This window comes from Artibeus jamaicensis, unplaced genomic scaffold, assembly GCF_021234435.1.
Source record: "Artibeus jamaicensis isolate MK-2021 breed Jamaican fruit bat unplaced genomic scaffold, CSHL_Jam_final scaffold_1964, whole genome shotgun sequence".
Taxonomy (NCBI): domain Eukaryota; kingdom Metazoa; phylum Chordata; class Mammalia; order Chiroptera; family Phyllostomidae; genus Artibeus; species Artibeus jamaicensis.
Window position 1 is genome coordinate 21,243,675 of NW_026522030.1, and position 13,443 is coordinate 21,257,117.

General features: G+C 46.2%; 1 protein-coding gene and 1 long non-coding RNA gene across 2 annotated transcripts in view; one reads left to right on the forward strand and one right to left on the reverse strand.

Annotated features, from left to right (window-relative positions):
- Window positions 1–13,443, reverse strand: part of LOC128626073 (uncharacterized) — a 19,457-nt gene continuing 6,014 nt past the window's right edge. The window contains exons 2-3 of the long non-coding RNA XR_008389962.1: window positions 9,000–9,152; window positions 1–65 (exon numbers count right to left, since the gene is read on the reverse strand). This is a non-coding gene — a long non-coding RNA (uncharacterized LOC128626073). The remainder of the gene's footprint in view (window positions 66–8,999; window positions 9,153–13,443) is intronic.
- On the forward strand, window positions 1,917–4,498 carry SIT1 (signaling threshold regulating transmembrane adaptor 1). Its single transcript, XM_037144469.2, has 5 exons — window positions 1,917–2,400; window positions 2,530–2,665; window positions 2,753–2,811; window positions 2,922–2,983; window positions 3,076–4,498. Exons 1-5 carry the CDS (start codon window positions 2,367–2,369, stop codon window positions 3,307–3,309), a joined length of 525 nt encoding a protein of 174 aa, XP_037000364.1. The 5' UTR covers window positions 1,917–2,366; the 3' UTR covers window positions 3,310–4,498.

Here is a 13,443-nt window from a genome sequence, read left to right on the forward strand (position 1 = left end):
GTGTACGAGAGGCAACCACACGTTGGCAATCCTCTCCCTCTCACGCTCCTTCTCTTCACCTCTCTCTAAAAATGAATAAATAAAATCTTTAAAAAAAATTTTAAAGTGTATATTCTTGTCTTTCCAGAAAGGAAAGGGGAGCCCTACGGAGACACCCGCACCCCGGGGAGTCGCCCCTCGCTGTCGCTGGAATCTTGGCTCCAAGCCAGTCAGTGTGGGCAATGGAAATAAGTGGTTCAGGCCGGGTGTAAAATGATAAATGGCCCCCAGCTGATGTTGCCTTTAGGAAATTTGGGCCCACTGGTGCCAGGTATTCTGATTTTTTTTCCAAAAAAAAAATCAACAAATTGGAATTTTTAAAAATAGGAAATCTCTGTTTTTAAATGTTGACAAGGGATACTTAGAATATTTGACAGCTGAGTTAATCATTAAAAAAAAAATTCTCCTGTGGGACAAAATTATTTTCAGTGATAATTAGGAAATGAAACAAATAAGGGCCAAAAAAAGAAACTAACAGTAAGGGTCAGAAATTCAGGGGGTTAAGGCCTGACCAGTGTGGTTGAGTTGGTTGGGTGACATCCTGCAAAGCAAAAGGTTGCTGGTTCGATCCTTGGTCAGGGCATGTTCCTGGGTTTTGGATTCATTCATTCCCTGGACCGAAAGGATGTTTGGCAAAGATTCATAAAAATTCCAGTTTACAATAAAAATCCAGAAATGACATAAGGAAAGTAATTCAAGTTCAATGTTTTTGACCTTACAATCGCTGTGCTATCATTGTTTATTACAAACCTGTGCAAAGCGAACTTGAAAACTCCAAACTGTTAAGAGCTAATTCTAGATGTAAACACACATAGATGAATCTGTTGATATTGGGGGGCCAATTGTCTAACTAACTGGGAGTTCTCCAGATCAATTTCCATGTATATTACAATGTTTTCTAAAGGATAAGTAATATCAATGTGCTAATTTGAAGTTTGTATATTATTAAAGCTCATCAGTAACTGCAACAATTCAGAACTTCATCTACAAAAGATTTTTCAGAGAGGGATACTTGATAAATGACATTAAAAACTTTTTAGAGATTTTACTTATTTTTAGAGAGAGGGGAAGAGAAGGAAAAAGAGAGGGAGAGAAGGATCAATGTGCAAGAGATACATTGATTGGTTACCTCTCACAAAGCCCCCTACTGGGAATGGAACCAGCAGCCCTTTGTTTCACAGCCCAGCACTCAATGCACTGAGCCACACCAGCCGGGCCTAAACTGACATTTTTTAGAATTGCTAGAACATTGTGGTAATAAAAAGGAGACTGATTTTTAGTTGGTTTTATTTAAAAATTTTTCTACAGGTGATACCCTTTTATTGCCTGCAATGGGAGGGTCAGGACCTCTTCCACCAATCCCATCCTTGGCACACCACTGCAATGATTTTAAAGTTCTAAAAAACATCGTATAGGCCAGACAAAGCATATCTCTGGCCTCTGGTGTAAAGGTTAAATTTGGAACTTAAATTCCCTCTTTCCACACGAAGAGCCTCTCACGCACTGGGCTGTCTCTGGGCAGGACAGGGCAGGGGAGGGCAGGGCTCCACTCTTGGACTGAGCAAGTGCAGAGACAGGGCTCACTTTCCCAGCGCAGGACAGGGGCAGGGGTTTCTTCAATCCAGAAACTTCTGAGATTGTTAGATCTTAGACAGAGTTTGGGTGCAGTGCGTTGGGAAGGGAATCCAGCTTTCTCTATAGCAGTAACAATGGCAATGGTCATCCTAACACATCCTAACACACCTTGGATCGGCCTTAGCGGGTGGTGAGCTGGTGCATACCCAGAGCCCTCCCAGCCCCTTCCGCTTTCTAGCATGCTTATTGAGAATACACATTCTCTTTCATGAGACTCAGAGTGGGAGAGGGAAGTCAGGCATCCTGTGGTGTAGGTGTATCTCTAACATAAAGCCCCGTTTCCTTGTCTCGTGGGTCCTGCCTCGTGCCACTTCTGCCTCCCGCGGAGTCTTCACGGGCTCACCTACACAGTGGCACAGGCCTGCCTCTCTCTTCTCTGGCCAAAGGGGGTACAGGGCTAAAGGGGGGGGGCAGAAGGTAGAGGGGAGTGCGGAAGTTCAGGAGCTGCTGCTGGGTGGCGCAGGTGCAGGCGCTGGGTGGTGTCTGTTCTTACACTCATCCTTCCCCTCCCCCTTCCTCCCCGGAAACCAGTGACTTTGCCATCAGCAGTATTGGGGATGATGAGCTATGGGGGCCAGGCCCAGGGAGGGGTGGGAGTAAGAGGGGGCTGCTGCAGCTGTCAGGCCATAAGCCAGGCTTACACCTAGGCTCCAGGCAAGGCGCCTGCAGACTTGGTGCCCGCGTCAGCAGTCATGAGCATAGGTAACAACTCCACGCTAGCACCCGGTAAGCTGGGCGGGGCGGGGCAGGGGCAAGGGCGGGGGGAGGGGTCATGTGGCCCCATGTCCCCTCTGCTGGGATCTGCGGGGTTGGGCTGGGCAGTAACTCGCGCCCCCCATCCTCTCACATCCACAGGAATTCCCTTCTTTTCCGAGGCCTGGGGATTGTGGGCCCTCTTAGGGGTTGTGACGCTGATGCTTCTCATCTCACTGGCTGTACACTTGACCCGATGGACAAGTGGCCGGAGCAGGAGCCATCCAAGAGAGGGACAGTGAGTGGGGGGGAAACAGAAATGGTATAAGTGAGGTTTTCTCCTTACCAAGAAGTCCCCATTAACCCCCTTAACCTTGTGTTGCAGTTCCGGAGGGTCTGTGGAAGAGGTTCCCCTCTATGGGAACCTACATTATCTGCAGACAGGTAGGAACATGGCAGAGGGGAGGGGTGCAGAGGCCAGGACCTGGGTGGGTGGGATGAAGGGCTGCAGGAGGAAGAACAAGAAGTGACCAGATTCCTGTTACCTGTCCCAGGACGGCTGTCTCAAGAACCAGGGCAAGACCAGCAGGCTCCAACGCAGGGAGGCCCCACCAGGGTGAGTTAGTTGTGGTTGAGTAAGAGGGGAGGGAAGGAAGAGGGGTGCTTTTTCAAGGGTCCAGTGCATTCCTAACAGCCTTGCATCTCCAGGCTGCAGAGGAAGTGATGTGCTATACCAGCCTGCAGCTGCGGCCTCCTCAGGGCCGAATCCCGAGCCCTGGAACGCCCATCAAGTACTCAGAGGTGGTGCTGGACTCTGAGACAAAGCCCCAGACCTCAGGCCTGGAGTCGGAGCTCTACGCCTCAGTGTGTGCCCAGACCCGCAGAGGCCGGGCTTCCTTCCCAGACCAGGCCTACGCCAACAGCCAGACTGCACCCAGCTGAGCTGGAGGGCCCGGCACAGCGAGGCACGCAATTCTGCAGCCTCCTCTGTTGCAGGGGTAACTGCTGTCTGTCCAGGGCATGACTATTTCCCAAAAAAACCCCAAAGACAGTCAGCCATTGCCTAGTCACCCGAGGTGATGTTCCCCACACCTCCTAGGCCTGGGGATGTAATGACCCGTGAGGGAGATATCTCGGGGAAAAGCAGGCCCCTAGTTTCTTGAGGATGGAGAGAACAGAGGCAGTGGCCCCCTCCCCACCTCTTTTTCTATAGATTCTTCCCAGTCCCCAAACTCCCAGGTTCTCACTTCCTCCTCCTTCTGGAGTTTTACCAGATCCCCCTTCTATTGCTCTCTTGCAGTGCACCCCTGACACCTCTGTGTCTCCTCCAACACAGGCAGTGGGCAGTGGGGGAGGGGGAAGAGCCTAAGAGGACCTTGGTGGATACACCCCTGGGGAGGCCACAAGCTGCAGGGGGCCTGGAACCAGCAACCTGAGGAACCCAAGCCTGGCTTCTGATTTGAGAACAGTGGCAGGAGAATAGCAGTCTCCATCCTGCTGCCTCTGTCGTGTCCCCAAGTTTTAAAATAAAACTTCCCCAAAAGTGTTTGGATTTTACCTAGCGGACCACAGACCTGCAATAGATCCTACATGGTGGGATTGTGAGCTTTGCTGCCCACACGGAGCACCGCCCACTGCCTCAGGGAAGGCAGGGGTGGGTCCCAGAGTGGGGGCCAGAGCCCAGCTCTTCGGATGCTGGCGCTGCTGCTAGAACACCCCCAGAACCTACACTCACAGCCACCCCACTCCCATCACCTGGAGTCGGCAAGCTCACCAGCCACTGACCTACTCTCCCCATGGACTGTACAACCGTGCTGTGCCCCCCACAACCCGTGGTCTAGGCCATCTTCCCATAGGGAGATGCAGGTCCGCCTTGCCAGACCTGAGGGTCTGAGGGGCAGAAGAAAGGGGAAGCTCAGGCTTTTTCTTTCAAAGGTCTCAGAACCATGTGCCTAAGACCTGCCTGGTGGTCCCAATAAAAAGGGGGACCTTTTCTGCTGTGCGCGCACACACACACACACACACACACACACACACACTAATCAGGGGTGTCCAACCTGTGACCCACAGGCTGTATGCATCTCAGGATGGCTATAAATGTGGCACAACATAAAACTGTAAATTTACTTAAAACATTATGAGATTTTTTTGTGTGTGTGTGATTACATGTTGCAATGCATGTAATGTGTGAACCAAGACGACTCTTCTTCCAGTGTGGCCCAGAGGCACCAAAAGGTTGGATGCTCTTGCAACCCAAATGCCTTGGGGTTCCTGGACCTGAGGACCCCAACCTGTGCTTCCCAGAAGAGGCCTTGGCTGCCGTTAAGAGCAGGCAGCTGGGACTGTGTAGGAGGGAAGATGGCTTTGGGGGCGGGGACCGGATGTGGGGAACCGCTGACAAGCGGGATGTGGGGTTCTGAAGGCTGCTGTGCTGAAGACCGCACAACGTGGCTGCGGCCGGGGGGAACTGAGGCCTTGATCCTGGAGGGGTGGGGGGTTGGGGTTCCACCACCCAACTTGTGACCCGACATGAATCGAAGCCGAGGCTTCAGACGACCCCGCTCAGATCCGCAGCACCCAAGGCCTTGGCCAGCTCAGGACCAAGCCGCAAGCGCCCCCGCGTGGCGTGACACAGCCTCGCCGCCACCTCTGTGCAGGCTTACAGCTGCTGGGTCTGCTACATACTGGGAGATGAAGTCCCCAGGCGCGGGTGTGTGTGTGGGGTGGGAGTGGGGGGCTGGAGTCGAGCCCCCTCCTGGAGTCTAACCTGGGACGGTTGCTGAGCCCGGCACTGTCGCTCCTGGAGTAGCAACCGCTCCCGCGTTCATAGAACAGTGGACTCACTGCGTGCGGAGCTGGATATGATTTGAACTTTGTTTCCCTTCGTCTGCGAAGCCTGGATCCTCTGTCTTTTCTCTCCCCTGCAACCGCTTGATTTTTCTTACCTTGTAGATCAGTGAGGCTCATGACCTAACCTAGGCCCTCACGACTTAACTCCAGGTCTATGCCAACTTCCTAACTGACCCCTACATCTTGGGAAGTAAGTTGGGGCAGCCGGATGCACTTCAAACACCTTCTGAGGGTCCCCTTGCCACATCTCTCCAGCCGGCTTTGTCTCACCTTGCCAAATACCTGGGAGTTCTCTCCCCTTTCACAGCTCCAGGTGCTTCCCTTATGGCCTCCCTTGCATTTTATTCCAGCCAGAAGGAGGGCCCTGTCCCAAGCAAACTGCTGGGAAGCAGGTTCTTATTGGAAGCTCCTTGGGCCCTGTGGGGCCCCAACTTTCTTCCTCTTCCTGTGATCCCAGCTGGGCACATAGGGATGAGCCCAAGGCCCAAAGAAGAAGGGTCCCTGGGATGGTCAAATGTTCAATGATAGGAATTGCAGGGGCGGGGTGCCTCAAAAGCCACCCCAAGCCATCCAACCAAAGCCCCTCCACCTTTGGCCTTACTCTGTCCTCTGTTGAGATGAGTCTAAACTTTCAAGCTGGTTTTGGCTACAAGAAAGGTAACAGAGCTGGGACATGGCGCAAGACCGAGTCTTAATGACTTCATTTGGAAGCCCAGAGCTAGCTCTGCTTCCTGAACTTTTCGTTTATGGAAGCCAATACATTCCTTTACTGCTTAAGTCAGTCTAAGATTTTCAATCTCTTGCAACTTGGAGTTCTGACTTCCTAATAATAGCTTCTGTTTTTAAGTCTTTTGGAGATTATCACTTTATCTGCCAATAATGCTAAGACTGCTCAGAGCAAGGGGATTCAGTGCATACAGCAGCCTTATGAAGACCTCCCTTTCCACACCCCCTCTGATACCTCTCGGTCACAGGTGAGGAACTTGAAGTGGGCTCTGCTGAGCTCTTAGCAGAGAATTTGAAGACAAATTTTCTGGAGAAGAGCCTCAGAGCCAAGAGCAAGGCAGCAGGTCCCAAAGCAGCCTGCTTCCCAGGAACAATGAATGGCTTTGCTGAGTCTCCCCTACTCTCCAAAAAACTAATGGGAGGACTGAATTTCTCAGCTCTTGCTTGAGGCTGGGAAACGCAGACAAACCAGAGGGCAGAGAGACCTGCAGGAGGAGACAGGTAAACCCCTGAGAAAGGTGTGAAGCTCAAACACAAAAGATGGAACTGAACCAGAAATGATGGTATCAGAACCAAAACTTTCCCTGGATAAATAAAAGGAGAAGATGTCATGGCTAAAACCCCAAAAATAGGTCTAGAAAATTAAAGACAACATACCTGTAAATGTAACAAAAATACAGAGATGCAAGTCATGTCGGTTAAAGACGGGTGATTGGAACAGGCCCAAGAGACTGTGATTTCTCTTGAGTTCCCAGAGAACAAGGAACAGGAAAGGAGAAGTCATAATTCAGTAACAGATTAAATGTCCCTGAGCGAACTTTTCCTGAGCTCTATGGGTATGGGAAATCTTAGCACATTTTCAAGCAGAAAGAAAGTTCTTGCTTTTTATCTGCTACCTTGGAAGTTAAAAGATTGCAAAACTGAATGTGAGTTACTAACAGAAAAAGCCTGTTACCCCAGACCCAGCCAAGGAGGAAAGAAAGATATTAAAGATTTGCAAAAATCATCAAGTATCTTATCTGAGCCATACTTTTAAAGACTCTAGTGAAACAACAAAGGAGTTCAAGAACAGGGACTTCAAGATAGGGGAAGATGAAGAGGAAAGAAAGCAGTGGGGAGCAACGAACCATGATCTACTTTTTTCTATATATTTATAGTTCTATATATTTATACCATGTGATATGAATGCTAAATAAGGACCCTTGGAACAGATGGAACACAATGAAAGGGAAACTCTAATAAGTATTAAATTATTTCAATAAAACTCTGGAATCAGCTGGTGGGTACAAGGGGAAGGTGAGTGTTCCAGGGTCAAAGACAGGGAGGCCGGGAGGGGTGGGGTCAAGGGCAGTGAAAGCAATCTAAAGACCACATGCATGGGGGGGTGGGGAGAAAGTAGCAGATAGGTAGAGTATGATGGAAATAGTTGTTCTGTGAAACAGGGTGAAAGAGTCACGTGTGTCTATTTAAGAGAACAGGGCCAGGGACCACTAACTATTAACAGAATGGCAAACTCCAAATTGACGAGGGGGAGAATGGGTTGAATGGCTGCTCATTCAATCCTGAAAAGAAAAAGAAGAGCTTGCAACAATGTTGAAAAATCTAAAACCAAGTAAGATGGAAATAATCAAATATATCACTCATCACAGTAAACGTGAGCAGACTGAATTCTTCCATTAAATTTTGTTGGGTTTTGTTATAAATCAAATTCTGGTCCATATTACTTCAAAGAAACACACTTAAAGCAAAGTAATAAAGAAAGAGTCAAAATAAAGGTGTGGGGAATGTGTACCAGTCAAACAGAGAGCAGAGATAACACAGACGGCCAACCAGGGCAGAAGTTACAGGCTGCAAGTGGTGTGAGCATTGGTTGGAAAGAGGTAAGAGGGACTTTAGCAGTGTGGGGAGTTTTCAGTGTCTTGATTGCGGTGGTGGTTAGATGACTGAATATCTTCATCAGAACTCACAGGACTGTCTACTTAAACTTGGTAAGATTTACTGCATGTAAATTATAATAAAGGAAAGCTGGTTTTAAAAAGAACAAGATGATCATGTTCACAAAATTTAAGTGCTGAATGAAGAAACAATGTAATACCAGGTACCGTCTCAATGACACTACCTACATCTCTGAAATGCCACAAAGATAGCAAGTTGGAAAAAAAAAGGCAGTACTTATTTCAATAAATTGTAAAAAGAACAAGAAAAGAAACCAAAAGTAATCAGGACATAACAAAAACTGACACGAACGATATGGAACACAAATGAAAATATTAAAGAGCGGGTGTAAAAAATGTTCTTAAAAGGGCTAATAGAGTAAACTTCGTGCAAGCCCAGTAAGGGGGAAAAAGAATTAAAAACAGACAAGATTAAAAGAAAAACAGACAAAATTAGTTATAAGAAAAAAAACATCGTGACAGATAGAGGAGAGAAAACAATTATAAAAAAGTGCAATTTAAAATTTCTCATCAACTCATTTGAAATTTTAGAAGAAATGGTTACATTTCAGGAAAAACATAAATTACCAAAATTGCCCCAAGAGAACTAGGAAAGCTTGAAGAGTTCAACTTATCCTAGAAAAGATTAGAAAAGAAATATGATTAAAGGTCTACTTTTTGAAAAGACTGCATTCGAACGGCACCACAGTGGAGTTTGCCTAACCTTACATAATAATAACTTGTATACCATTTAAACTGGTTAAGAATATAGGAAAGCTCACACACATAATACACAGAGCAGCACACCACTCCTACCAAAAACTCTGAGAAGAGGAAAACTGCTTATATATGATGAAGACATTTTACTAAAACCTAACAGTACATATTGTTTTCAGTGGTAAAACACTAAAAAAACCTAAATTAAAGTAAAAATGTAGACAGAGCCCTGACTGGTGTGGCTGCTGGTCAGGGTGCCGGCCTGGGCTGGGGGTCCCGTCCCTGGTTGGGGCGGTATAGGAGAGGCGACCTATCGATGTTTCTCTCTCACATCAATGTTTCTCACCCCCTCTTTCTAGCTCCCTTTCCCTCTCTCTAAAAATGAATTAAAAAAATGTTTCTAACCTCGCTGGTGTAGCTCCGTGGATTGAGTGCGGGCTGTGATCCAAAAGGTTGCAGGTTCAATTCCCAGTCAGGGCACATGCCTGGGTTGCGAGCCAGGTGCCCAGTGGGGGCCACATGAGAGGCAACCGCACATTGATGTTCCTCTTCCTCTCTCTAAAAATAAATAAATAAATAAAATCTTTTTAAAAAAGATTTAAAAATGTTTTAAAAAATTTAGACACAGATGACTATCATCCTTATTATTTAACATATCTTGGAAGTTTTACTAAATGCAGTAAGACAGGAAAATAAATTGTTATGATCATCTGAAAAACTTATAATACCATTTTTGCTGATATGATTGTACTCTCAGAAAATTTAAAAGACTATAGGAAAAAAATCTCTGGTGAAAAATCTAGTAAAAATTATAATTTGGAAAGTTGATGGGATACAAGATAAATATAAACTGTTTTTTCCTACTCTAACAAAAGCATCTCAAATTGAAAATCAGAAAAATATTCCATTTACAGTTACAGAATTATAAAGTCTTAGGAAAATAACAAGTATAGTCACCATGATGCCATAAACAATTGTAAGCACTTTGTATTAATTCAATCAATCCTTGCAATCCTATCTCTTGAGATAGAGTACTATCATTATTCTTTTTTTAAAAAAAGATTTTATTTATTTATCTTGACGGTAAGGGAAGGAGAGAGGGAAAGAAACACCAATGTGTGGTTGCCTCTCATGCGTCCCCTGCTGGGAACTGGCCTGCAACCCAGGCATGTGCCCTGACTGGGAATCGAACCGTGGTCCTCTAGTTCACTCAATCCACTGAGCCACAGCGGCCAGAGCCTATCATTATTATTTTTTTTAATATTTTATTTATTTATTTTTAGAGAGAGGGAGAGAAACATCAATGTGTGGTCGCCTCTCAGGAATCCCCACAGGCCCACAACCCACACCTGTGCCCTGACTGGGAATTGAACCTGTGAACTTTTGGTTCACAGGCTGGTGTTCAATCCACTGAGCCACACCAGCCATGAACTATCATTATTCTTACTCTACAGAAGTGAACACAGGAACAGAAAGATTAAGTGATTTACCCCAGATCACTAGCTGGTAAAGTGATAAGAGTTGGTATTGGAATCCTGGCAGTTTGGCACTGAGACTATCCTCGTAATCACTATATTATAGTTGTAAAATTTAAAAAATTGAGATATAGCCCTGGCTGGGATAGCTGAGTGGATTGAGTGCGGGCTTGCGAACCAAGCAGTCACTGGTTTGACTCCCAGTCGGGGCACAGGCCTGGGTTGCAGGCCAGGTCCCCAGTTGGGGGCGTGCGAGAGGCAACCACACAGTGAAGTTTCTCTCTCTCTCTTTCTCCTTCCCTCCCCCTCTATCTAAAAATAAGTAAATAAATGAATTAAGATATAATTGACATATAACATTACATTCATTTCAGGTGTATAACATGATTCAACATTTTTATGTATTACAAAATAATCACCACAATAAGTCTAGTTAACATCCATCACCACAAGTAGTTACACATTTTTTTTCCTCGTGATGGGAACTTTTAAGATCTACTCTTTTAGCAATGTTCATATATACAGTACAGTTCCCTGGCTGATGTGGCTCAGTGGATTGAGCACAGGCCTGTGAACCAAAGGGTCAGTAGTTTGATTCCCAGTCAGGGCACGTGCCTGGGTTACAGGCCAGGGCCCCCATTGGGGGCCACGTGAGTGGCAACCACACATTGATGTTTCTCTCCTTCCCCTTCTCTAAAAACAAATAAATATAATCTTTAAAAAAATAAATAAAATCTTAAAAAAAACAAATATACACTACAGTATTAGCAACTATAGTCACCATGTTGTACATTACATGCCTATGACTTAGAAGTTTTATAGTGTGTAAATTTAATCAAGAAACACACAGTACTCATACAAAGTTACACAATATTATTAAAAGACATAAAGCTAGATTGGGACAAACAGAAAATCAACCTTTTATATTTTCCTTGGATGGGAAAATATAAAAAATTCAATTCTTCAAAAAGTAAAGTATGCATCAGACAAAATAATTCCAATTAATATCTGAAAAAAATAGTCCAGAAAAAATATTTTAAGTGAAAAAATAGATAAATTTGCCTTTCCAAATATCAGAATGTACAATAAGGCCAGGTGGTCAAATCAGTAGGTAAAGGGAAAAAAGTTGATAGGTATTTGTTTTTTGTTTTTTTTTAAAGGTTTTATTTATTTATCTTTAGAGGGGAAGAGAAGGAGAAATATCAATGTATGGTTGCTTCTCATGTGTCCCCTGCTGGGAACTGGCCTGCAACCCAGGCACATGCCCTGACTGGGAATCGAACCACTATCTTTTGGTTTGCAGGCCCGAGCTCAATCCGCTGAGCCACACCAGCCAGGGCCAAAACTAGGTATTTGTATAGATGAGAACATGGCAATTCAACTCACTGGGGAAAGGAAGGCTAACATAATAAATGGTCCTGGAACAACCAGGTGTCCTGAGCGCCTACTGTGTGCTAGGACTGTGCAGTAGTAGGGCTTGCATTCCAGTGGAGTGGTGGAGCCTCGGGGGCAAAGGCAGTTTCTCTTGCAGGACATTCGCATCCTCAGACTTGGAGGCAGTGAGACTGTCTGTGGTACCAGAACGGGTTCTGCCTCATCCCCACTCCCCCACTTGCCATCTGCTTTCCCTTTCTTGACTCCCTGCCCTGCTGACTCCAAGCCACAGCATTAGAAGCAGACAGCAGCCTTTCAGATTGTTACACCAGCTCTTCCAATTGCATAATTGTGTAAGAGCAATTCCCTGTAACAAATCTCTTAATTGAAAAAAGAATGTGTGTATGTATATGTATATGCATGTCCTAATGGTCTGCTTCTCTGATCCAGCCCTTTATTACTGAGATATAATTGATACACAACACCATGTAAGTTTGAAGTGTACAATGTGTTGATTTGATATATTTATATATGCAGTATGATTACCACAATAGAGCTAACACCTCTATGATGTCACCTAAGTATCATTTCTTTTATGTGGTGAGAACAGCTTGACTGAGCCTTGACTGACACTAGATGAAGGACATACAAATAATCATTGTCATCCTTTCGATTTTCCTTTAGGCTTGAAGTGTTTCAAAATAACATTGTTGGGGGAGAAAAATACGTACTAAGGATCTAGTAGCAACAGAAGAACAAATCCAACTGGCTAACAAACATGAAAATATGTTCAAACTCAGTCAGGGACGTGCAATTTAACACAATAATGGGAGAGCACTTTACATTCACGGTGGAAAACTGGGGCTCAAAGCTGTCAGCGTATGATGTACCCTCAGAGCTTCTCAACCTCCTCCCTCCCGGGGCTGAGGTACTGGTGTTTATACTGGTTCTCAGTTGTTGAGAGCTGCTCTGGGGGAGGCTGCCTCTGGTGACTGTATGTTGGGGTCCAGCCAGTTGCCAAAGAAAAGCTGCAGGCCAAGGGGCTGGTGGATGGAAGTCTGGCTGATATGTGCCAACTGGTAAGGCCTGAGGAGATGGGGGTGGTGGGGACACTGAGTGCTCCTGCACTGCTCAGACCCACCCAGGTCTCTCATCGAGTCTAGGCTGTTACTGCTTCTTTAAGGTCACAATTTCTTAAAAGAGGGGGAGGAGGGAGAAGAGGAGCAAAACCTTATATACTGGGAGGATCAGTGAGACAAGCTGCAATCCCCACTGCTGTGGCTGGTCCGCTGAGATTAATTTTCTTTCTCTACCATCTCCACCTGAGAGATGCCGGTATAGGTGTCTCGCCTGTGGGTAACCCAGAGTTACATTTCCTGTGCCCTCATTACTGCGCCCCTTTCAGGCTGTGGTGGCTGCAGTTGCCCATCTGTGGGTAGAGTGTGACTGGGCAGGGAGCGCTGAGAGGCACCTACAGACCCCTGGCACACAGCTACGTCTGGCCTGCTCTCACTATGCCGAGCCGCCCTGGCTCCTCACGATAATCAGGGTCAGTGACGCTGGCCAGGGTGGTGCGCACGTGAGGCAGGAGGGGCCAGAGCAACTGCTGAGTACGGACGACTCTGCTCCGCACACAGATGTCCACTCTACTCAACCTTTCCACTTCTGCTCCCATTGCAAACGGAGTGGTCGCTTCCATATTCTCCCATTTAAACTGCTGACACCGAAAACTTGATAATTCCCAATTTCCAGGCCAGGCCACCCCACAGGCCACTGACTTGAGTCATTTACCCAATCAGCCGAGGTCAGAGGGGTTGGGGGCCACAAAATAGAATTTTGGAGGTGACATGTTTAGTAAAAGTGTTGTAGTCCTAAGGGACAGCCGTTCGTCACGAGCCCTCCTAGGGAGGTTGTTAGTTCATAGTTAACTTACAGCTTACTGAGCCCACTTTCGTAATTCGTACAGTAAGTGGGTTGGGCTCCAACATGCTCGATGACTG

Coding starts and splice junctions, on each gene's coding strand:
- SIT1 (XM_037144469.2), top strand. CDS start 2,367: ATGAGCATAGGTAACAACTCCACGCTAGCACCCG. Junction 2,666..2,752: donor AGCCATCCAAGAGAGGGACA/GTGAGTGGGGGG, acceptor CTTGTGTTGCAG/TTCCGGAGGGTCTGTGGAAG. Junction 2,984..3,075: donor CGCAGGGAGGCCCCACCAGG/GTGAGTTAGTTG, acceptor TTGCATCTCCAG/GCTGCAGAGGAAGTGATGTG.